General features: G+C 33.7%; 1 protein-coding gene across 1 annotated transcript in view; it reads left to right on the top strand.

The window, feature by feature from the left end:
- Nucleotides 1-27,261, top strand: part of LOC123670722 (Bardet-Biedl syndrome 4 protein) — a 356,940-nt gene extending 329,679 nt beyond the window's left edge. The window contains exons 7-10 of the mRNA XM_045604252.1: nt 3,180-3,302; nt 5,489-5,660; nt 23,737-23,933; nt 26,676-27,261. Coding sequence (XP_045460208.1) covers nt 3,180-3,302; nt 5,489-5,660; nt 23,737-23,933; nt 26,676-26,858 — 675 coding nt within the window. The 3' untranslated portion in view covers nt 26,859-27,261. The remainder of the gene's footprint in view (nt 1-3,179; nt 3,303-5,488; nt 5,661-23,736; nt 23,934-26,675) is intronic.
- The last annotated feature ends 325 nt before the right edge of the window (nt 27,262-27,586 follow it).

Genomic DNA, 27,586 nt, shown 5'->3' with positions numbered 1-27,586 from the left:
AGTGCATCCCATTTTGGGTGAGACTGCCAGGTTTCTCGCTTGTTATTTAAGATAGAGCCTTGCGGTTTTCACGTTCCTCTCCTACTTTTTCGTGAAACTCAAGTTGGTCTAATCATATTTTGCATAACTGTTTCCGTTCAAGAGATACAGGGTGATTTTGGAAATTGATACTTTTCGGACACCTCCTTTATCTCCGAAGTTATTAGAAATAATGGTGAGGTAAAAACTACGTCTGAATCAGAATTCTGCGTAGAATCCAGTGGCGTACTCAATATTTCTTTTCGGGGTATGGTTTTGAAGATTCAACACAAACCTATATTTTTTTTAATGGAACACCATGTATATCATTACTTCGTTGAATTCGTTATTTTTTTCCCTTCAAAATCATGTATGATACTATGTAGGTAGGATGTTCAGAAATGTTAAAAAAATACTAAAACATCAAATAATGATGATTTTTTTGTAAATGGGCCATGAATTTTCTATGTTTCAATAAGAAGATTATTACTTTCGATTTTTAAAACTAGTAGGTCATTGATGATACAAACATCCTTGTTGTTATTATGGCTACTATGCATTTGGGAGCATTGTTTTATTAAATAGGCATTGGAGGGAAAAAAACCAATCTGATCTAGCTGTCATCGCTATGAATTATTGTTATTATTATTGATTCTTCTTTTATATGGGAAATCCATTGCCCATCAACACGAAATCATCATTATTTGATATTTTAGTGTTTTTTTAACATTTCTGAACATCCTACCTACATAGTATCATACATCATTTTGAAGGGAAAAAAATAACGAATTCGACGAAGTAATGATATACATGGTGTTCCATTAAAAAAAATATATGTTTGTGTTGAATCTTCAAAACCATACCCCGAAAAGAAATATTGAGTACACCACTGGATTCTACGCAGAATTCTGATTCAGACGTAGTTTTTACCTCACCATTATTTCTAATAACTTCGGAGATAAAGGAGGGGTCCGAAAAGTATCAATTTCCAAAATCACCCTGTATCTCTTGAACGGAAACGGTTATGCAAAATCTGATTAAACCAACTTGAGTTTCACGAAAAAGTAGGACAGGAACGTGAAAACCGCAAGGCTCTATCTTAAATAACAAGCGAGAAACCTGGCTGTCTCACCCAAAATGGGATGCACTGTACTTGTGCAAAGTTATTCGAATATCTAATTGTTGAGAAAAACAATCTTCATAATTATACTCTGTACCTATAAAAATTTTATTGATTCATTCGAAATTTCAAGTTGATGAGTTCTTTTTTATAAAAATTAATTTTGGCAATTTAAGTTGATTGAATTCCTTGGGCAAATCAGTTCATATGAATTGAAACAACCTAGCGCCCCTTATTATATTGTGCAACTATAAGACCCAATACCTTTTCCACTGAAGTATAGTTGCAAGCACACTTTTGATTTGAAGTTTTCGTGAAATAGGTCGTCATTTCTAAATTGATGTAACAATGGCATGACCTTCATAGGTGTGTTTATTTCAAATGTACAGAGTCCCAAATTCAATGTAAAAAATTGTAATTATTTTTCATGCAGAACCACTCCCTGATGTTTGTCGCAATTATTACACCCTGTAAATGAAAAAAGTGGGATATTGTATTCTCAAATGTATTTTTGTTTTCATGGACTTTGCAAATAAGTAAGTTTCTTTGGCGCACCCTGTATAAACATCCCCTTTTTCGATGAGACGTTACATCGGAATATATGATCATTGATATCCAAAGAAGCTTTTTTGAATTATATGTTAGTTTGACATCTAACACAAAGAGAATATCAGTGTAATTTATTCATCACTCATCGACCGCTGGAAGACTTTTGGTACAAGGTACATTATTTCATTTAGAACACTTACCCTAAAAACGTAATATAAAATTCCCTCAATCAGAACTGTGCCTAGCATTGATGTGAACTGATTCGAGCACTAAGCACTCTTAAGGGCTCCAAAGCACTGACCTCCTTTGTTCATGGAGTGCTCGCGATTACGAAACACTTTCAGAATATAATTGGTGTTGGCAAGCACTAGGCAATTCTCAAATGATTGCAAATAATATAAGCAATCGAGAAGATTGAAAGAAGCTTCGAATTCATGGCATAAAACTATTTCAGTAAATAGTAGATTTTGTAAAGTAGAGATGTTTCGAATATGATCTACTTTCTACTTCATTTGATATGCAATATCTAGGATAATGTATAAATTAATCTTATGATTTCTAACAGTTTTAATTATTTATACAATTATGAATAACGTCTACATATAATATTTTTCTTCAGCAAAAAGTATCGAATGAAAAATCCAAAAGTCGTATCAAAAAATATGTCGGAAACTATTAATGTTATCAGCTAATTTGAAATAAAATTAGCTAAAATATCAGTTGTTATACTGAAGGGGTTTTCCAAAAAGAGCTGTCATTTTGATATCAAAGAAAACGAGTATATTTTAATACAAATTAATGAATGTTTATTTCAATGTGGAGGAAGATTTGTCAATAACGATGGAAAACGATATCGACCAAATAGAAATTTACATCTACTCTTTCATTCTGTAATTTTCCTTTGGAATATTCACTAGTTCCCCATAGGCTTTATTTTTGATATTCCTGTTTGCGTATGCTGAACTTTCCATTTTCCATCGACAGGTTGTATGCCTAAATATTTCGATGAAACCTATCAAAAATTCTTTCATTTTGCACAAGAATTTGGTACGCTACGAAGTTCTGACGGTACCTGATAAATTGCCAGCTGTCTGTGATCATCTGAAATCCGACCCGAATACTCAATAAAACAACCTCTTGAGTGGCAGGTTTCGACGGCAGCAAGGGATGGCAGACTAGCTACCATTTCGACGCAAGCTACTTGGTCGCTTGCTCCAAACGCTCGAAAAAACGCTTTGTGGGTGGCGGGCATAAGAGCAAAAATAATGAGCTTCAAGAGCACTAAGCAAGTGGCTCAGGGAAAGCCTTAAATAACCACAAAACCGAACAAAGTTTATGAACATAACGGCATCAAAGGCATCACTGGTGCTCTAGAATATTATCGTTTGAAAAATATGCATCAGGAGGTCAACCCGGAAATATTATCATTCTAGAATCAGGAAAACTTCAGATATAAAAATGATTCCCTACTATAAATTTTATTCCTTTTCAGAGTCATGGAGAAATCGATGTGGCGCTCATGAAGTATAAAACGGCCATCCAGTTTCGTCCAGACTCAGTCGCATTATGGAATAACATAGGAATCTGTTTTCATTCCCTGCAGAAGCACATCGCAGTAAGTAATCAAACAAGGGAAATTCTCCAAATAAACATCGAATTATCTCTTTTCCACCCGCACAGTTTCAAACTTTTTTTTTTCTTTGAAATACTGAGATTTATTGCCTCGATCATGGTACATTTTGTCTGAAAAAAATGTTCAATGTTTTTGTTCGGTGTTTTTTTCGTTGTTTTTATTCGAAACATGTTGTGTTCTGCGTTGTCTTTCATTCACTGCATCAGCAATCGAGGCATAGCACTGTTTTTTTTTCAACCAACAGCGAATAATTGGACGATCCGTTATGAGGAAATTTCTTTTCAGACCAGAGGATCGAACTAACGACCTTCGGAGTACGGTTTCCAATCTCCTGGACGAACCGACTGTAATCAAGTTATTAGAGAAGTAACTTCTTCATCCAGTTTCTATTAACCTGGGTTTCTTATTCAATATACGGCGGGCTTTACAAAACTTCTTATACTGCAATCAAGTAAAAAAAAACAACTGACGAGAAGTCAAAAGCTTTTGCTCGCTTGTCTAAATTTGATGGTCATCATGAAGTGTGTACATAAATAACTGTACAGGGTGGGCAAATTTCGATTTTTTAGCACTACAACTTTTGAACAACAGATAGACAAAATCTGATACCTCATTCTCGATCACTTTTCCTGGGAAACTAACAAGGGTAGTATTCATTTTTGGCCACCTTCTTTTGTTTTCGAGTTATAAGCGAAAATTGGAAAAATGGCGATATTGAAAAACATTTATATCTCCGCTAATACTGATGATAGAGCTCTGAAATTAAAACATTATACAGGCACTTTTTACGTAGAGCCCAGTGGCGTGCTAGTCTTTTCAAAAGGGTTTTTAATTATGAAGCTATGACCCAAAGTTATGTTTTTATAAATGGGAACACAAGATTTCCGTGCCATTTCTTGGAAGCTTAATTTTTCCTGATCTCAAAAATATATAACATCGTATAGTTTGCATTAAAATAAATAACAGAAAATGGTCAAAAACCTTTTTTTTATCTAACCGTCCCAATATTTCTATGGTTTCAACTGTAGATGAGCACAGAAAAATTTAGCTTTCTATAACAAGAGCAGTGTCCTTCTGTCAATCTGATTATTTCTATACTTTTTACTCATTTCTACAAAATAAAAGTATCAGAATGAATCGTCGTTTCAACACCTAGGTAATATTGATTGGCAGAAAATGTTTAAAAAATTGCCCTGTTGGTAAATGGACACTTAGTGGGTGGTCCAAATAGGACACTTTTGATTGAAAAGTAGTATTATTATATCAATCCATAATCGTATTAATTTATGACCGATAAATACGTTGGCCCACCCACTACATGTTCATTTACCAATAGAGCAATTTTTGTATCATTTTCCTATTTTCTACCTCAATATTAACTAGGTTTAAAAAAGACGATAATTTTTTATACTTGAAGCGAAAATTGGAGTTATTCTGCCCAAAAATTTTTTCAAGAGAAGTATTGGTCTTCAGACTCCTGTTTTTGTTGGATTCACTTCTGTCATTTGAGATTTTCGATACTTCCTCAGAAGTAACATTGAAATTGAATCTCAAAATAAAATGATGAAGAGATACTTATGCGAATCAAAATTTTAACCCATATTAAAGTTCCCTCAAATAAAAATAGGTCTTGAACAAGTGAGACAATAAAAAAGGTCTATAATACTTGAGGTAGAAGTTGAAACAACTTGATTCTTGTATCATTTATACCAGATTCTTGAAGCTGTCTTCTGATTTTCTTCTTTAGTAATGTTGTCTGTAGGAGTTTCTTGTTGCATATAGATGGTAACTTATGAAACAATTTTCAAGCAAGCTGAACAATCAATACAAAATTGACCTCTGTAAATTTTATTCAAATACGTACATGTGTTCTTTTTTCAGTTCTGATTTTGCAATTGTTTTTTATTTGTACCTTCCGTATTATGGATATAGTTTTCACTATGTCTAAATTTCTGATCATTCGATTGGATCAAATTACAATTCAACGTGAAAATTTCACGAATGTTCAAACCAATATTATATTTCAACCTGAATCGAAAGAAAATGTGTGATAATAGGAAACGAAATGGCAGAATTGTAAGAATGAATTAAGGGCATTGAAGCAAAAATCCATTTGAACATCTGTACTACTTATTCTTTTTTGTTTCTTAATTGACTCTCTTTTTCAGTCTATGAGCTGTCTGAAAAGGGCTTTATGGATGGCACCGTTGAATTGGAAAATTCTTTTCAATCTCGGTTTGGTACATCTATCCATCCACCAACAAGCTTCTGCATTCAATTTTTTATGTGCAGCTGTGAACCTCAGGCCAGATGCTGCTGGTGTTTTCAATGCCTTGGGGTGTAAGTATCCTCTTAATGTAAATGAGTTTTCCTGAAAATCTACTTCATTCCGAACATTTTTATGATTTGAAAGAAAACGTGGACCTTATGATGCTGGAATATATGGCCCATCAACAAATGTTGATTCCTATTTTAAAGCCTATAAACTTTTAAGAATTTCATTTTTCATGTTTCAAGTATTTGATTCATACAGGGTGTTTCACCGCGATGGACTATTAGACGATTATGGAAAATTTATTATCATTTTGTGCTAAAAATTTGTATGTTGAGGTTTGAGACAATTATCTTTCTCGCTGAAGTATTTTCAGATCTCGAAACTTTCCGTATACAGGGTGGCCACTTTTTCAATGGGATTGTATTGGTAACTTTTAAACCATAAGAGTTAGAAGGTCGGTCAAATGGAGAAAAAGTTGCATGCATAGAAGCATTATCAAGCAGTTCAAACAAATCGAGATTATCAGGGCCGGATTTCGAGATATCATAAGAAAAGTAAATTATGTCATTTTGATTTTTCTTTTTTTCCCACTTTATTTCAAATATTATCAAAAAATGTCACAGGAATTTATTATTCGACGGTAAATTATCCTCAATTTGACGTAATCAGATTTCGTATCCAACGTTTCGTACTCTCTGGGCCACCCTCAACCTCATTTTTTTCAATACGGACCTGCATATTTTATGACATTTTTCGAAATAACTTTTAACGCTGAATTCAACGATATATCATACAATCTCATTCAAAGTTGATTTTCAGGTGATTTTGACCCTTATCCAAATTTAATGGTGTTTATGTAAGAAAAAACAAGTCTATTAACGATATCAATGTTCTGACCCAAATTCAATCGAACCCAGAAAAAAAATCGAGGACTGTGGCCAGTGAATGAAACTTTTAAAAAACTGCTTGTAATAAAATAGTCAAGAGACGCGAATACAATGATTTTAAATTTGAATACCAAGCCTTGCAAAAATTATATCGTAATGATCTCAAAATAAAGTTCGATTCTGTAATTTGTTTCAACGATTCAAATGACAAATACAACAATAGTGATACCTCGCGAGAAAATTGAGAATGTTTTGGAAGGTATTCAAGGACACCAAACAAGCAAATGTATAAGAAGTATGGGTTCCAGAACCGTAAAGTGCATTTTACAAAATGGTGGACTTTTCGAACACTTACTTCATTAATTTTCATTTACTTTCGAATAATCATTTGATTTTTCTTTCATTAAATGAAACTTTCGTTTAATTATTATGAATTGAAATTTTCAAATGATTATTATAAAAGAAGAACCAAGAAACCAGTATACTGGTTTCTTGCTTTGATTCTAATATGGTCCATTTAGTTCAAGATGGGTAAGTTGATTTTCTTATCGAAATTTATTGCATATTGCATGTTGTTAATTAAACTAAATGAAGTTAATACAGATCCGACCCGAAGAAAATTGGATAAGGGTCAAAATCACCTGAAAATCTACTTTGAATGACATAGTATGATATATCGTTGAATTCAGCGTTAAAAGTTATTTCGAAAAATGTCATAAAATATGCAGGTCCGTATTGAAAAAAATGAGGTTGAGGGTGGCCCAGAGAGTACGAAACGTTGGATACGAAATCTGGTTACGTCAAATTGAGGATAATTTACTGTCGAATAAAAAGTTCCTGTAACATTTTTTGATAATATTTGAAATGAAGTGGAAAAAAAAGAAAAATCTAAATGACATAATTTACTTTTCTTATGATATCTCGAAATCCGGCCCTGATAATCTCGATTTGTTTGAACTGCTTGATAATGCTTCTATGCATGCAACTTTTTCTCCATTTGACCGACCTTCTAACTCTTATGGTTTAAAAGTTACCAATACAATCCCATTGAAAAAGTGGCCACCCTGTATACCCGACACAGACTACTATTTCCAAATTTCAAATGTCACACCCAATATATCATTGAATCCTTAGATAGCTTTTTTGATGACAATTTCAGCAATATGACTTATCTTGGGTATAAACTCAACGGTTCATGAGTTTATGGCATTTTCTTGAAAACAATGAGGGTGACGAGGACTCAGATTTTTTGGAATATATCTTCATAAAAAAATTTCTCGAAAAAATCTTCTTCAGTTTCAATTCTGCAAATAATTAATAATTTAAGATTGTTTGCGGTTGGACCAATAATGTGCAGGATGTTATTCAGAAGATCATGATCTTGGACCACTCAAATTCATCAAAACTCAGGATTTTCAAATTAGAACTTATATTTTTAATTATTTCCGTCTATTGGCGTCTGTTCCACCTATAAAAAAGGGTGGGTTATTTAAGCACACCCTATACCCAAAATGGAAACACCAAGAGTTATCGAGGAAGAACTTCAAATGAGGAAAAACCGCAATTTCCAATTGTGTAGAGTAGCCTGTCACTTCCGGAAATCAAAGAAAGAACTTAAAATTCGACGTTTCGATAACTAAATTTGACATTTCATGAATTGTAACCAATTATTCGTAATTGAAAACTTTATTGGTTTATGGATTTCTCAGCAATAAACATGAAATGTAGAATTTAGCTATCTATCGTGTCCATGAAGTCAATCTAATCTCTCGATGAAGAGGCCTCATTAGAAGATTCTGATGTATTATTCACGTCAATGTTCAAAATCAAGTTACCTATTGCATGAATTTGGACAATTAATGAATAATCAATTATGATTTGGCCGACATTTCGGAAAGAAGAGAAAAATTTATCAATTATAAACAGATATAACCCTCAATATTATATCATTAAAATGACATCATCATAATATAACCAATTAAACATATAATCAAAATTGGTTGATAGGGTCAAAATTAACGAACAGTTTTCTGATGGGTGCTAGTCAATGAAATGAAAACAATGTGAGCATATTTTATTGAATTATATGCTCTGTAGTGAAAACGATGTTCCGTTGACACATAATTTCAAATTTGGTCTTAGTTCACTGATTCATTTTAACCAACAAATATAGGTACAATATGAACATATGTGTACAGGAGAAATTTTGAATTACTATCCGTTAGGTATTTTTATTTTGGAAATCGTGTAGTCATAATCAACACTCAAGTCGTTTGGATCTTCTCTGTAATTTTTCTTATTTTTATTTTTTCTTATATATAACATCTCACTCCATAGACCTCTGAAATAATTCTGTTTCTTATCTTGGATGGTATCGTTTTCAAAATGAAACATAATATGTTTCTCTATGTTTGCATGTTGGGTTTCAGTTTCATTTTTTATTCAATTTACTGGCACACTTCAAAAACTGTTTGTCTATTTGGACTCATCAACCATTTCAATTATATGCTCCATTGGTTGTATGATGGAGTTCAATATGTTATATTTTTTGTTTATAATTCATGAATCATTTTCTTGCCTTGAAAAAGTATCGAATATTTCCTGAATGTCTGCAAATTTCTATTTGATTTTTTGTTGTTCAAATTCCAGCGAAAGATTTATTAGATAGATGATTTTAAACATGGACGTGAATACTACAGAATTTCTTAACAAGTATTATGTTGTTAGATTGACTTCATGGAGACGACATGCTTAGAGGCTTCTCACTGAGGTGGTTGAAATGTGTTCTATTGGCTTTGTAGTAGATACATAGTCTACCATTTCTGGGTCTTTGATGAAGACTTTCATTCTCAAAAAATACGATAATGCTTGAAAAGTTCAACACTTCCCTAATAGACACTAATTAGGCACTAAACATCTGATATACTTCCATAATTAATGCTATTAACTTATCGCTAACTTCACGCACCCGATCTATAGATTAGGACTAGTAAAACTGTAAATAGGAAAATGATAGTTGGAATGGAAGTTATCATAGACAACAGAAGTTTGAGCTTTAAAAATTAATTAAAAATATTTTATTTCATACTTTGAACAATAATTCAATGTGAACAATTATGACCTGCTAACTACAAATACTATCACAGAGTCCAATAAATGGTCAAGCTTATTGAAAATTATTCGTTAAAATAAAACTTTCAGTATTTCACAGTTAATTCGAAACTAGTATAGAAAACATTTCAATGTGAAGGAATACAATTTCATCTTAGAGAAAAATCTGGTGATTTGATAAACACCCCGCTTTCAAACATAAAAACTTCAGTAGACATTATTATACAATTTGGATTCTCTCAGAAGAGATGAGAAGTCAACATCAATATTTGGAACTGTAATTCTCCAATCGGATAATAGTGAACCAATTGTTTCCAATATCTTCCTGAGGATAACGATGCCATTGAGAGTGAACGCGCTGAGGGTTCCAATATTATCGACCAGCTTGTTGAACCAATATTGAATGATGTCCCAGTTGTCTACTGCAAGCGCATAAAATCGGGCTACAACCTCGGCCTTCAATTTGATGCAACTTTCCAACAGTTTCAAAAACTCCGTTTTTGGTCTGATTATGCTAGTAGGGGAGAAGGATCCTCCACCTCCCAGAGCTATACCGACACTTGCTGATGATGCCACTGGAGACTGAGCACGTTGGCTGCTAGCTGGAGATACGTAATATTGATATGGGTCTGGGTTCTTTGCAGTATTTCCATATGATATGCCGTTTATGTTGCCATCGTTTATAAGCATATCCCAAATATTTCCATTTTGCACCTGAGCGTACACCCCGCAAAGCAGGCATAGGGAAATCTGAAAGAATATAAATATCAGTTAATATAACTAGGTGCTTATTTCGATTATCTGAGCTGAAGGTATGTTAAAAAAATTAAACCTTGATCCTTCCTCCTGAGAATCGGAAGTTCGAGTTCCGGATCAGGAGACCATTAATTGTTGGCTAAAATATGAACAGTACTAAAACTTAAACGAAGCTAACACAAAACACTGCTGAGAGGTTTCGCAGATATTTGAGACAGTTTGGATAAAAAGTAGACATTAATTAAACTAAATGTTAGTTCGTTTAGAGTGGGATAAGGGTTGTAATACTATCTACATCAAAGGTACACTTCAGATGTGGAGTTTGAGGTGAAATAGATTATTCAAACCTATTAAAGTTGTTGAACCTTTGGTAAGTGAATCAATTTAGAAATCTAACTTGACTGAACAATAGAAATTCAGGCGAATTTGAAGCTGTTGTATTAATATCGACAACAAACTCTCGTATTATTATTATTATTAACATATATGAACTTTCAGCTAGGTTACAATTTATCCATTTCGATCATACATCCCACATGTTGAAAACACTAACTCTATTCAATTATAGAGATAGTGAAATTTCCGATTACAAGACTTTGAACAAAATAATAATGAAGAATATGTTGATACTATCAGTTCGAAAATCAGTTCTTTTGGTTTCTTTCTTAGAATTGTCTGAATCAAATCAATCAAATAAAACCAAATCAAAAATTTTTAAATATTTTCTCGATGGAACTCAAGAAAAAAAATTTAAAGTTACTATTAATGCAATGAAAACGAATACAGAATTTGTTTTGTGCTTGAATTTTGCAATGAAGCCATTTGCAAGAAGTATATTAAGATTTCGCAGCATGATAATAACTACAAAATGTTTCAATATCTAAGATGAGATTTAATACTAAATCGTTGCATGAATGTGATGTTTTTTTGCGATATTGTCCCTTATTATTCTCGATATAATAGAAATATTGTTGGTTTAAGAATCTTCTGCGGAATATACGAAAAATTTATTCAATAATATATTGTACTTACCAGCAAACAAATCTCGAACTTCACCATTTTGATTTTCTACTAAGGCACTTACTGTTGTAATGCTAGGAGAGAAGTGACATGCTTCTTCAACAATCGAAATATTTATTGTAGTTTTAAAACTGACAGGTGATTAAATGACTAATTAAATATTGTCGGATAATTTCAGTGATTACTCTTAAATTCTAATAAACTTATTGGGAATTGAGAGGAAATTGATTTTAAATCTGATATACGCACGTCTTGACATTCTTCAGGTGAAATTAAATCTTTGGGAGTAATATGGATTAACTTAATTACATCCAAATATTTCATGTGATTCTACGAGCACTTGAGATGTTTTAGGTTAGGTTATATTTATCTCAAGGCCGAGAAATTAATTTTCAGCAATCCAGACAAAAATTGATGATATTATCGAAGATTTCTCAAAAATGTTGGGGCCATGATATATGCACTATTTTTTGTACAACCATGGAAAATATAAAATACATATTGCAAAAAAAATCATCGGAAATTCAAAATCTTTCGATTACCTACTTTTTCAGCGTTTTTATGGAAATATAATTTTCATGAGATTTTGTATTCACATTCACATTTTTTTTATATCCGTAATATCTGACAGCGGTAGTCCAATGTCGTATACTATTCTGGATTTAAAAGATGTAGCCGATATTACTATTGCGTATTCATTAGTTGAAAAATATGAAGAATGTGTAAATAATGCTACAACTATTAGAAAATCTAGTGTGTTAAAAAATGTATTAAAACTTCAAAACGATTTGCAATAAGAACAATTGATTACAACAATCGTTTTAACTGAACAAAGTGTTTGTAGGATGTTTTTGTTTTATATTCAAAGCACTAGTGAATCTAGTGATAACTTTTTATTTTCCGCCATTTTACAATTATCTTCATAGATTGAATATAGATTGAAAACAGTTGAATTTATAAGGTTGCGTATTTCACCAAATTAATTCTCTTAAAAACTGTGCCATTAATTTTTTTCTAGCTCAAAGGGATTTTGCGATCTGCTCGCTAAAAAACGAATTTGGGACATCCGATACAATTTTAAGAGCTATGGCTGATTTACGTTTTCCATGATTTTTCCATTGATTTTTTCCATTTGTTTGATTAGATTATCAGTTGTCCACCGAGGACTGGCCTTACAAACCAAAGATTTAGTGGGACGTTTATAATCAACCCAAGCTGCCATTAGTTTCATTCATATAAAATTTTAAATTCCTACACCCCCTCAGGTATAACAGAACTGTTGTCATTCGATAATAATTCTTTTAAGCTGTTTGAATTTCCGTGTGAAAGATACTGCAATCACATCTGTTCCAAAGAGATCAGCCGCGTTAGTATTCAGTTTGAATAAGCAGTATGATGAATTCTTGGCATGAACACATTGTTATAAGTCTACAAAGTGAATTTTATCATATCGCCTCTGTTGAATAGAATTGGCGATGCAGAGAAGCTGTCGCCTTTCGCTTTAAAACAGAGTGGATTCCACAGTATTGGAAAATTCAAGAATAGAGAGGGAAATTTTTATAGGAAAATGAGTATAAATATTTATCAGTTGAAAATGGCTTATGTATTTTCAATAATTCTAGCTATCATTTTAAACGTTTCAACATTAATTACAATTCACGAAGTATCAAATTTAGTTATCGAAACATCGAATTTTAGTTACTTTTTGTGTTTTTCGGTCACAGGCGACTCCACACAGTTATAAATTTGCGGTTTTTCCTCATTTAAAGTTCTTCCTCCATAACTTTCAAAGTATTCATTTTATGTATAGGGTATGTTCAAGTTACCCCCCTCTTTTTATACAGAATCGACTGAAATAATAAAAATATAGGTTCTGAATTGAAGATCTTGAGTTTTGATGAATTTGAGTTGTTAAACTTCATGATCTGATAAACACCCTCTTACTTTTTGATCCAAACTTCAAACAGTTCCACTACTTATCGCAGAATCTAAACTGAAAAACGTTTTTTCTGCAGAAATATTCAAAAAATGGGGGTCCCCGTCGCCATTTTTTTTAAAAACAATCCCTTTAACTCATGAAACGTTGAGTTTATATACCCGAGGTGTGGCTTATTGTTGAAATTGTCACCAAGTAAACTATCTAGTGATGCAATAATATACTGGGTGTGCTATCGGAAATAAGGAAATAGTAGTCTGTTTCCGGTATAACCAGAAGTTGTAGAGATCTGGAAATATTTCAGGGAGAAAAATCATTTCCTCAAACCCCAACATGCAAATTTTCAGCACGAAATTATGATGAGTTTTCCATAAACATCTTATAGGTCATATAGGTGAAGTGGAAAGTGAAATTATTTTTGAAATTGAGTTATTGAATTATCTCGACAATTTAGAAATTGACAATACGAACTACAATTTCCGGTATATGAAGTAGGAATCAATATAATCTCACTTCATTCTTCAAAATTGCATAATTAATGTGTTGGAAAGTGTGGAATTTTAATTACTTCATTCAACAAATATGAAAGCGAAAATTTGCTAGTGAATTGTTAATATTGTAATGCATATAATAAGTATAAGTGGTTGAGATTTAGATCTGAGATCGTTTAACTGCAGTGTCATATTAGATGAGTCATTAGGATTTTTCATATATTAGAACCAATTATGATGACAGCAAATTTCAGCGTTATGAATAAGCAATAATAACGTTGATAGTGAAAAGTTTTCATGATAAAAATATCGTGGACTGTTTTTGATGAAAATTCGTTCAGACTAGCTGTTTTCGTGAATTGAATATAAACTTCATCAATTTCATAGATTCATATGATTTTTCCCTAGTCGTTTGCTAACAATTTCCAAAAATGAAAGAAAAAAATATAACAGCCATCCTCTAAACGGAAACGGAATTCACAAATTATTAGCAAAATAATCATACAATTGAAACACAAAATCATATTACCTCAGTATTTTTTGTATCAGAACTACATGTTTGAAAAACTTTTGAATGTGAGGGGTCTTCGACGAATAATTCAGGAGATGTATTGATTTTTGGAGGGAAATTCAATTTTTTCCCAAACTTCGAATTCAAATTCCCTCAAAACCATGAGCTCTACGAAAAATCGGTGAGCGGTGCCAAAATTAACGATCTCTGATTGGCCAAATTGCGATATCACCTGAAAAATTTTTTGTCGAAAAATTTTCGTAAAATTTTCCATACCTAACCCTAAGAAAATTGAAAAAAAATAAAAGTTTATCCATGGGGGTATTGTATCATTGAAATGATTGATTCGATTACGTAGATCACTAGATCACTAAAATGCTTGCAGTTGGGTGATCAGTACATTATTTCAGAAATAAGACGTAAAAAGCTGAAATTATCAAGAAAAAAATTGATAACATTTCCTAGGCTGCAACTTCTCCTGGATATAAGCTACGCTCTTGAAACCTCAGTATGTCTTAGACGGCAACTTGATGTTCTAAAACGTTTTTATTTGAGGGGTCTGTGACGAATAATTCAGGAGATATAATGGTTTTTCGAGGCAAATTCAATTTTTTCCCAAATTTCGAATTCAAATTTTCTCAAAACCGTGAGCTCTACGAAGAATCGGTGAGCGGTGTCAGAATTGACGATCTTTGATCAGCCGAATTTTGATCTCACCTGAAAAACTTTTTGTTCAAAAATTTTCTTAGAATTTTTCATACCTAACCCTTAGAACATTGAAAAAAAACAAAAGTTCCTTCATGGAAATATTGTTTTATTTCATTGATTGACTCGACCATGTAGATCACGAAAATCTTTGCAGTTGGGCGATCAGTACATTATTTCAGAAATTATAGGTGAAAATCTGAAATTTTCGAAAAAAATATTTATAATATTCCGAGTCTGCAACTTTTTCTGGACGTAAGCTTCGCCCTTGAAACCTCAGTATGTGTTGTATGGGAACTTGGTCTTCGAAAAACGTTTTATATTTGAGGTGTCTGTGACTAATAATTCAGAAGATATATGGATTTTTGAAAGGAAATTCAATTTTTTCCCAAATTTCAAGTTAAAATTTCCTCAAAACCGTGAGCTCTACGAAAAATCGGTGAGCGGTGCTAGAATAAAAGTTCCTTCATGGAAATATTGTATCATTCAATTGATTTGATAAAGTGTAGTAACTTTTTATTGAACCAATGGGGAAACGCACCAGGTCTTCGGACTCTCAAAAGAATACAACTTTTTTGACCACTTTTGTTTTTATCTTCTTTTTGAATCCAAATTTCTCACAAATCAGTGTCACTGAACTCTGAGTTGAACGTCGTCGCCAAACTACCAATTGACGAATTCTGAGTGACCTTCAATCTACGGAAACGTACAGCACAATTGCCTAGGCAATCCATCCAGAACTTTATATAAAAAACTCATTCATGGGTGCTGGTGCATTACTGCTGAACTAACAGCTTCGTGTCACATGCATTCCCTTTGGATTGAACCCTGTTATCAGGAACGACTACAAATGATGGGTCTTTCTTAGTTTGCTGATCGTCGTATGAGAGGAGACATGGTTACATATCGAGCATTGCACGGCTTATTCGGCGTCGATATGTCAAACCTTTGCGAGTGGAATACGAATCAACTTCCTGGATATCGGTACAAGCTGAATAGAGAAGTATTTCGAACTGATGCCGAGAAAATTTCCTTCGTAATCGACTATTCAGCCATTGGAACAGCTTGCCCAACGGAATTGTAGATGCAGTCAATGCAGAGTTGGATTTGGCATCCAATAATCATGTTTACATCATTCAGTTTTGGCTTGTTGATGATATCATTTTTGTAGCCTAGTGTAAATTTCTGTAGATGATTGACAATACTTTATTTTACTTTTTTCTGTTTTTTTCTCCTCAGTTGTGTATTTATCTGTATTTATTATATACTTCTGATCTTCCAACATGCTCAGACACAACTATTGGTACTTTTGCTGATGATACAGCTGTTTTAGCCTTTAATGAAGATCCCTCAACTGCAACTAAGCAGGTCCAAGACCACTTGAATTTACTAGTGACATGGACAAGTAAGTGGAAAATTAAGATAAATGAAGAGAAATCTAAACAAGTTGATTTTACTTTGAGAAGGGAATCCTACCCATCAGTCGACATTAATAATAAAATAATACCTAAGGAAAAATCAGTCAAATACCTAGGGTTTCATTTGGACACCCGTCTGACTTGGAAAGAGCACATTAAGAAGAAAAGAAAACAAATCGATCTGGAAATTAGAGAAATACTATACAATCTCAACTCTGGAACTATGTCTTATAATAATAGCTCTAAGCGTAGTGCGAGGAAAAATAAAGATGCACTGATGGCTTTTTCCAATTGACAAGAGATAGAAAATGAAATCGAACGATCTCTACAAATATCTAGCAATAAAACAAAACCAACAAATCAACAATTAAAAAATGGAGGAACACTGATTCATCATTAGGAGAACCAAAAACTCAAAACAAGCCTCAGAAATAAAAGTAAACCTCAGCTGCAAGAATATGTAGATAGTCATCAATACATATGAGTGTTCAATCTTGAGATACTATTTCGAAATAATTTCATGGGGCAACACAGATATAGAAAACCTGCAACGCGAAATGAGAACTTTGATCACTGGAGAAAACAATCACCACCCGAGAAGTAGTATTGAGAGGACAACACTGCTGATATTATTATTATTATTATTTGAACTGGGGTCGTTGTGGCTCGGTGAGCCTTCCGGGAACTGCGACCATGTAGATCTTTTGTTCTCTACCCTACTCATCATGGAAACCTAAGGAGGTCGTCAATGATGTTGATAAAACTGACAACCTACTTAGGGGCCTTGGCCGTCACCTACCGAGTATCCAGAACCGGCTTTTCCATATGAATGGTTCTTAGGCCAGCCAGGTCTGGACATGTGTTCAGCTGTTTCTGCTTCTGATCCACAGAGCCTGTAAATCTCATCTGCGGACTTTCCCATACGGTACAAATAATTTTTGTACCGACAGTGCCCCGTCAGCTGTCCCATCATCACCCTAAGCTCGGCTCGTGACAGTTTCAAGAGCTTTCTGGCGTAAATAAGTGATCATAACGAATTTCTTGGCCTGAGTAAGTCCAGGAGATTTGTCCAGTGGATTATCCTGTTATTCAACTCGTATTGCTGGACCGCTGCCTTATATTGCTTTTCCTAGCCCACAGAAAGGCTCAGGTCCAGCAGATGTCAACCTTGATGCACTTTTTGCAAGTTCATCGGCTGTTTCGTTTCCTTCAACACCACAATGCCCTGGTACCCATAGAAGAGTCACTTTATTGCCTCTGGCCAGTTGTGTTATGCTGTTACGGCACTCCAAGGTCAACAGAAACCCCTGGCAGTACGATTCCAGGGATCTCAGAGTGGTCTGACTGTCAATGGTGATGTTGGCATGCGCTCCCTTGAGGTTCATTTTGAGACACTCCTGAGCGGATACGTAAACATTCAGTATCTTGGTCTGTAACATAGAGGGCTGCTGAAGGATAAATGAGGCAGATGTCTGCTAGAGATAATGGACCTTGCTCATAGGCAAATAGAAAACCTACGAACATACTTCAAATACAAAGCAAGTACGAGTACATCAGAGGTCTACTAAAGATTGTATGAAGCAGACGAATCAACACCATTACGTGTTTGATTGTCTCAGTCTTTACTTGTCGGAAATTCATCTTGATGATTAAAAAGTAAAATAACTTATTTCCGCTTTATATATTTATTTTCACAACAATTGTTTCGTCATGATAACATGACTTCGTCAGGTGAGCATGGTAACATGGTACCATGCTCACCTGACGAAGTCATGTTATCATGACGAAACAATTGCTGTGAAAATAAATATATAAAGCGGAAATAAGTTATTTTACTTTTTAATCATCAACACCATTACAACCGGACAATCTCCGAAAAACTGCAAGGATGGAGAGAGAAGCCCCTACATGGACGACATTCCAACGAGGTGAACCAGGATGATGACATCGAAGCGTCGAACTATTGGCTCATATAAGAGAGGAACAAAGGTGCTCTCCTGGCCATACAAGACCAAATGATCTAAATAAGAAACTACTGTAACATCAACGATCGAACTATCACGAACGATCGATACAAATATGGGTTCTCAACGAATGAAACAATCTATAATATAACGGGAGGATGTCAAATGTTTGCAGGAAATGAATATGAGGAGAGACACGGTGCGGTAGGGAAGATTGGCAACCATATTACGACCAATTTATCCTAAAAAAGGGCCACACTACAAATTCCGATTGAAGACCATCCTGAAGAACGAACACTATAAACTGTACTAAGATCGTATGGTTTTAACTGATAAAATAATTTCTCCCAACAAACCAGATATATTTTGAGTAGATAATCATCAGAAGACAGATACTCATCGAAGTAGAAATACCAAATAACATCAACATATCCAAAAGGAAGTCGAAAAAATTTTAGTGTGCACTGAACTCAACTAAATTTGAGATATTTTATGCCCTAACTTTGAGAAATTAATTTTAACTTTAATTTTTTCTCCTCGCAAATGCAATATTATGAACTGAAAATCCTTCGGGGTTCTCAGCTATTGGAGGCTAATCAGAGGAGCTTATTGTTCTTGTATATATTTGGGTTCTAAATTTGAATCTCCTTCAGGTCAGGAACAGAGTACAGTCCTGTTGGTACAGAGGGCAATTACCTCATACTAGTTAGTTTTTCATACAGAGTCCTTTCCCACTGGTGAAAAAACGTCCAATTTGAATGTGCTTTCCACTATCAATATCAAACATTTACACAAAGACACCTTTTTTTCCTTAAAAACATAAACGAAAGTAAAATCCAAAAACCAGCTTTCTCATCAGATTGATATTATCGGTAAAACAACCTGTTGGTAAAATCAATCCGAAGAGAAAGCTAGTTTTTGGGTTTTTGTTTCTGTTTATGTTTCTGAACCTTTAACGGTATCTTTGTGTGAATGTTGGATAGTGGAAAGCTTATTCGAATTGGGCGGTTTTTTTGACAGGAATCTCTTCAGAATTGGTCAGATCGTAATTTCCTTTTCTAAAAGTATAATTAAATGAGTCTCCTTTAAGTGAATGCCAACATCACAAAGAAATCTATAGATAGATGATGACTATTATGTTTTTATATCACAAAATCAGGTCGAAAATTGCCTTATTTTTGTTATGAGCATTGTTGAATTATTTTAATTCCAGACGATTTTGAAGTGGCGACATAACTCCTTCTGCAAATAATACCTACACACGACTTTAGGGAAAAGAAATTAAAGTACAACAGAGCAGAATTATTGTCTTGTTTACGAAAATTCAACATGTCTTCCAATTTATCTGCTAATGTCCTGTAGGCGAGCTCGTTACCTGGTGCTAAGTAAACACAACAACTGTGATTGTTTATTTTATTGAGGTCTATTATCACCCAAAGGATCCCGGATCATTTCTGAACTCCGGCACAATTCGAGCATTTAAGTAATCAGGCACGTGCAAGCAAAAGCACGTAATCACCAACTTTTTTTATAGTTTGAGTTAAGTCCCTATCTCGCCTGAAAATGTTAAAATTATCATCAAGTAAGTCCTCATCGCATATGTTCTCAATTCAACTATGATAAAGTTACAGTCCTATGAATTTGCTCTTAGAATCCGGTCATTTTATAGCTTGTCTGAATCAATTCAATTATGTATCTATAATATTTTAGCTGTTTCACTACTCCTTATAGGAATGCTTCCATTATGAAACACACTAATTTTTTAGCAAGACAATGAATTTTAAAGATACTCTCTCACCAAAATCACAACAATGCTTTAATTGCATTGCCTTTGAGAAATATGTCACCACAATATTCTTTGGTTTGGGTACAATTTTTGATGACTTTCGAGTAATAAATGACAATTCTACGAGTTCAACAAATATGCCAATATTCTCCAATCTTCCTAACAATCCTATTCAAATTTTCATTCATCATCTCAGGTATGTCCATAATATCGATGTCATATAATCTCGCATTCTGTTCAATTACATCCAATCTAATCTGTTGAATATAAACTTGCCTTTTTAGGGAAACATTTTCCACCTTGATTTGACTAGCTAACTTCAGGACCTCGTCAAACTTCCTTAACTGGTTTTCAAAATCGCTTATCTTATTTAAGCGAAAGGTGGCGAAGTTTCGAAGTTCTCTCACATCCGATCCTCATAGCAGAAACTTCTGCTTTTCAAGATGTCATCAATTGAATCGCGCTGATATCTTTATACAACATAATTTCGTTCGCAGCATAGCCAGCATCCTATCGATAATCCTTAGTGAGACGTGGGCGAAATATTAACCATCAGTCACCAGCAGTGCTGAGATTCTGAATGTATATATATACATACATATACTGATATGAATTCCCTAGAATATGAAATCTATTATCTTCTGAATATTAATCTAATATTTGTGTGAATTTCGAAGAATTTTAGGATGGATTCTAGTCACACAATATACATTTTGAGAATTCAAATTTAGAATTAAATAAACTACAACAATAACTTACTTAACTAAATTTCCATCAATCAATGAACTATATAACAACAAATTGAAATTACTTATCTTATATGAACATTCCTGTCAATTTCCTAATTAATTCTACTTTCATTTCAGCAATACGGTATTCTATTAAATCCACATCATCCCGTTTCCAACTAAATCAATCTTTATAATTTCTCATTCTCGATGTAATTATATTTTTAATTTATTAGTCTATTCAATTTATATTTGTTTGTATTTATTCCATTCAACGATATTTATTCATTTTCGAATTATTTCTCTTGGAATAATACTTTTTATATTTTGAACTTTTTCAACTCGATAATCTCCAAATTTTTTATTCTCCTCATTTATTTCTGCTATTTTCAACAGAAAGCTGTCTTTTTTTATTTTTGAATTGAAATTATGTGTATTATTTCAGGAATAAGTCTTCTGATTACTTCGACAAAATTTTGAATAATTTATATGAAATCTGAATTTTAATCTAATTGGAAAGCAATTTGATAATTAAGTGACTATCCAGCTACGCGTTGGGCGCCAATTGATATGATTTCAATTAATAATTTCGAAAACTATAGATATGAATTATTTCAAATTCCAAAAGGCTTAATCCTGAAATAGTACACAAAATTTCGATTCGAAAAACAGAAAAATCACTGCTATTTATTGATAGTAGCATAATATAGAAAATATTATTCCAAACAAATTAAATAAAAACTAATAAATGGAGAATATAATTCCATCGAGAATGAGAAATTATGAAGATTGATTGAATTGGAAGCCGGATGGAGTGGATTCAAAAGAATACGGTATTGCCGAAAAAAAGTAGAATTAATTAGGAAGCTGAAATTAATTATAGTTATTACAATTTGTTGTTTTATAGTTCATTAATTGATTTTCTTAAAAAAATATATACAGGGTGATTCCGGAGGAGACCGTCAGATTTCAGGAGAAGTTCACACTAGTCAAGGCAGTTTCGAAACAATGTTTGGTTTATGGTTGGGGGCCTTCATTGAGAGTCTACCGATTTTTCTTTTATTCATAACTTTGGAATGGCTTGATCAATATTGATGAAATTTTGTCTTCTTTCAATAATACTTTTTCAAAAATACAGGGTGGGAATTATAATAAATTCAGATTAAATTTGCAGGATGAGAAAGCACCCTGTACATTCCGTTTTCAAAAATTCGCTACCTGCTTAAGATTCTACCATAAGTCATAATGTTCTACACTGAAAATTTCATCAATATTGATCAAGACACACCAAAGTTATGGATGAAAGAAAAATCGGTCGAAACGGAAAAATCACCCTGTAGACACTCAATAAAGGCCCCCAACCATAAACCAAACATTGTTTCGAAACTGCCTCGACTAGAGTAAACTTTTCCTTAAATCTGACGGTCTCCTCCGGAATCACCCTGTATATTTCTGAATTTGAATTCTCAGACTAGAACCCAGCCTTCAATTCTTCAAAATTTACACAAATATTAAATCGTACGACTCAACTGTGTCTTATCACTTGTTCATATTGAGAAAAGTCATTTGTCTTTTGAGAAAAGTTGCTTTATTTCCAGGCAGGCACATAACGTACTAAATAATTGTGGAAAAGTTTGTTAAATGAGGATTGTTGACACGAAAGTGCTGAAATAATTCGATCGAACAAGAAGAAATCAAAATATTTTTTGATTTGGTTGAAGTAATAATATGACATTATATATTTAGGTAGTGAAAAAACGACAGCTTACAAAATATGCAGAAAAAAATCTTCATTCTCTATCACTGCATATTTTCAACTACACGAAAGGCTAATCAGCTTGTTGCAATTATCTCACAAATAATCATTTTTGGTGGGCACAAAAAACATTTTCGAACTACTCAGAATTTGACAGGTCTAAGACTCTAAGCTTTCTTCTTCACAGTCAGAATCATCTCCTGTTGGTCTCTACTCCCTTCTTTTCTTTGTTGGGATCGGCGAAATTAATGGTTTTTGACGTAAGCTCTTTGAAACTAATCACAAAAAACATCAATTGAAAGCAAACAGTAAATTACTTAGTTTTTGCAAAAAACGATTTTGAACGCTAATGATGACATGGAATCTCTTAGACTTCGATGTGCTGTAAACGCGAAAACGGCTTACTCTGAATACTGGCGCTGTGATGATTAAAAAACCATCCCGTATCTTAGGAAGGTAACAAGTGACATAAAGCTGTTGCTGCAACAAAGCAGAAGTAATCGACAAATTTCAATACCTAGGTGTCTAAGAGACTCCACTTTACTGCTCACTTCACTGCTCGAGCCCGAAAATGTGTCATTCGTTATTTTCTAGCTCAGAGGTTTTCTGGGATCTCCTTACTAGAAAAAGAATTTGAGACAGCTGATACATAATTTATCCGAATAAATATTATCGATTTCGACTTGACTTGTACCAATCTGGCGGCCACAGATTCGATTCTGAAGATTTTGAATCTTCATTTTAAATTATGCTTTCTCTTGATTATTGAAAAATCATTGGTTTCGGAATATTTTTCGAACAGAAGGAAATAATTGAGCAATTTATCACAGGAATAGTACAGAAGAAAATATTGAACTATTGTGAAAAATTTTTGTGTTTTCAAAACTTCATTAGAAAATTGTGTTGATTACTGGATAATTTGTATCTGAAACTTTCTTGATACCTTGAAAGAGATACAGTTGTCAGTAAATTTGGATGACTAGATTATACATATTGATGCGTTCATGGATATATTTTTCTTGTGTTTTGTTCGATATTAGTTGTTGCTTCATTCGAAAATTTCAAAATTCAGGTTGTCTCATGGAACTTCAGGATCCTGAAAATGCCCTTCGAGCCTTCAATCAAGCAAACACATTAATTCCCAAGGATATTATCAGTCTACTGAACGCAACATTGTGTTTAGCTAGAATTGGAAAGAGCGAAAAGTTTCGTGAAAATATGCAAGAAATCGAGGAAATTATTAACACCCAGCCACAAGTCCCTGCACAGGTGAGTTTTCATCATATAACGTGTGTTTTTTTCGAGGTATATAACTTTAAGTTGGCATTACTGTTCGAGATGGCGACCGATTCAACAGCTGTCAAGTGATTTATTCTCAGTTTGGTTTGGCAATTCATCATAAATAGACTCACGCCTGAACAACGCTTGCAAAAAGTGCAATTATATTTCGAAAATAATGGTTCTGTGCGGAATACGTATCGCGCACAACGTCCATTTTATTTTGTTTAGCGATGAAGTGCACTTCTGGTTGAATGGCTACGTCAACAAACAGAACTGTCGCATTTGGAGTGAAGCTAATCCCCAAGTGTATGTCAAAACACCGTTACATCCAGAAAAACTGACTGTTTGGTGCTCTTTATGGGCTGGTGGAATCATTGGTCCGTACTTCTTCAAAAACGATGATGGCCAGAACGTTACAGTCAATGGTGATCGGTATAGAGCCATGATTACTAATTTTTTCATTCCTGAATTGACCAACCATGATTTCCAGGAGCTGTGGTTCCACCAAGACGGCGCAACATGTCACACAGCTCGTGCCACAATCGATTTATTGAAAGACACGTATGGTGAACGCCTAATTTTACGTTTTGGACCTGTGAATTGGCCTCCAAGATCTTGTGATTTAACACCGCTAGACTACTTTCTGTGGGGCTATTTAAAGTCATTGGTCTATGGCTATGCGGATAAGCCACAAACCCTTGACCATTTGGAAGAAAACATTCGCCGTGTTATTGCCGATATACGGCCACAAATGTTGGAAAAATTCATCGAAAATTGGACGTCCAGATTGGACTACATCCGAGCCAGCCGTGGCGGTCATATGCTGGAAATCATATTTAAAATTTAATGCCACAAGATTATCTTGCGGATCAATAAAATTCATGTCATTCGAATGAATCCATCGTTGTTTCATTGCAATTTAAAATTTCTTTAGCTCCAAAAAAAACACCCTTTACTAAGACTAAATGACCATTGAAATAAGAATACACTGCACCTAAAGGCTGGTTCACTATGGGGAAGTATTTAAATCGAGTGGCGAGTAATCTAGTATATAAAATACTCGCTTCTGTCCAAAAATCGTTCGCACTTAAATAGTTTCGCACTTTGCTCTAGTACAGTTCACAAGTGAGTAGTGTTTTGCAACACAAACAGCCTACAACGAAAAAAAAAGAAATAAAGTGATTTAGCTAATCGTAATGGCTATTTTAGAAAAGGTGGAGGAGGAAATTTGTGTGATTAATTAAAAGAAGCTATGCGAAAATGGATCGAAAGAGGAGATAAGCTGGGAGCTTCTATAGAAGCTCCTAGTTCATCTTTTCTTCCGAAGTCAATTATAGTTGACTTCGGAAGGAATAAGTACTGAAAGAACCCAAAGAATACTTTGATAGTTTGAAATAGTCGGAAAGTTGTGGGAATTTTAATGAAAATATAGTCTCAAATTCAACGTTAAGATATCCTGTTGAGTAGGGCTAATCCTGCAATTACTAAATTACCACTAGTACACTTTCTTACCACACTGGATGCAGTTTAAGGACACCCACGCATATATTTAAACCCTGAAAGTTAACTATTTCCGAATTCATCATCGAAGTTTGTGAAGCAATAATGACAAATTCAAAGTAATATTTTCACGTTTCAATGTAAGCACGGTATTACGAGTATATCGAGAAGGAAGCAGTTTCATCAGTATAATCCCGAATAATTGGCCACAATAATGAAACCGCCAAAATGTCAGAGTTTGACAAGTGAAAAAATAATCAATTGAATTTCCTTTTCACTAAATCCATTGAATCTTCTGAAGTATGCGGCTAGGTTCATTTGTTTGTTTTTGTAATCCAGAGACTAAATATTCTACAAACATTGGTATTCTATTGATTTGGAAATAAATTTTTAAGTTGTTGCTTCGCTCCATCGAAACGACATTTTGGCGACAACTAATGAACTCATCTTGACAGGTAATCGGTAAATCAGTGAGCACTGACGCGTCGTTGGAGATACTACTCGCCCGTTGAAAATAGAATAAAATGAGTCGACTCGTCTTAATTACTTGCCAAACTCGTCGATTAAATTTTCATTGTTCAGACACATTCATTTACTAAATTACTAGCCTAATGTGAACCAGCCTCAATAGTTGAAAAATTTACTTTTTCTTCTAGTACCATAACCGATTCGATCATTGGCTATGATGTTATATTCGCCAGTAGATTAGCCATCATTACTTTATTGACTGTAGCGCAAAACAATTGTGCAGTTGATTGGCCGAACCACGCTCTAAGATTGTCAGCCACAAAGTTGTCCTTCTGTCGTAGGGAGTACTTTTCTGGATATCTCCTAATATGTCCGAAGTAATCAAATTATCCTCCCTTTATGGTTTTGACTAGTTCAACAAGTTTATTGAGTCGTCGTAGTACCTCTTTATTTGTTACTGTCTAGCCAGACAATTTTCTGAATTCTTCGATATGCCCACATTCCAGTAAAGTATCTGTTAAATACCAAGATCCAACTCCGTAGAAGAAAGCACGTGATAATATAATATCTTAGCTTTCATAGAACTGTTCATAGAATAACCACTAACAGCTTAGTTTGAATCCATCCTCAGAACCATAGAAAATTTAAGCATGCTTTTTTTTTATCTTGAATTTTCTGTGAGCCAATTTATGCTCTACTTGTAACATGTTGCCTTTATTCAGGATTTCATAAATAACTAATTGTATCAAATTTCATTCCCAGTGTTCAGAACTGTTCAATCAACTTGCCAGTGTATTTCTTCAATCCATGGAGTCCGCAGCAAATGTCAACTCAGAAACTAGCCAAGATACCATCAATGCCTCATCGAAAGAATTCATAGAGGAAAATGGAGAAGTCAGGTTTATTTCTGAACAAGATCATAATATGGGACCTGATGAAGTATGATTGTCGACCTCTTGAACAACAATTCAATATAATCGAAAGTCCCTGTCGTATAGGTTAAGTTGTGAAGAATCAACGTCGGTGACTTATTCGTTCCTAATCTCATAATCCTACAGTAGAAAATTGTTTATATCAAATGTAAATGTAAAATCATTTGACCATCGTGTGAACATTCTGAAAATAATTTCTTCTATGCTGCACCACAAAGAACTGAAAATATTTCATATCTAAAGAATAAATTGTTGATCAAACAAACCTTTTACTTATGATACCTATCTGATGCTGGTCAAATGACTTTGGAAATACTATGGCAATTGCGTCCATAGGCTAGGATTGTTACAAATTGAATTATGAGAGAAATGAACAAGTTGATTGTAAATTTTTGGAAAATATATCATGATTTGGGATACTAAATGTAAAAATTATTTATTCTATTCAATTTCAGGTGAAATATTTTCAAGCATAATTGCTGCGTTGACATCCCAAAAGATTTCATTATATCACTGCAAATATCTAATTGTTACTTCAAATACTTCCAAAATATAGAATTTCAGAATTCTCACCAAGACGAAGAACGAAAATTTTCCCATCCCAAGAATTATTTCATTTTTTTTTTTTTTGATTCGACACAGCAGTAAAAAATTAGACTCTTTTACGTTATACGAGTTTATTATTGCTTGCAAGATATTAACTTTTATTGCACTACGAGAACGTCCACGTCAGAGGTTTAT

This window comes from Harmonia axyridis, chromosome 1 (assembly GCF_914767665.1).
Source record: "Harmonia axyridis chromosome 1, icHarAxyr1.1, whole genome shotgun sequence".
Classification (NCBI taxonomy): Eukaryota; Metazoa; Arthropoda; class Insecta; order Coleoptera; family Coccinellidae; genus Harmonia; species Harmonia axyridis.
This window is presented reverse-complemented; position numbering and strand designations above follow the sequence as displayed.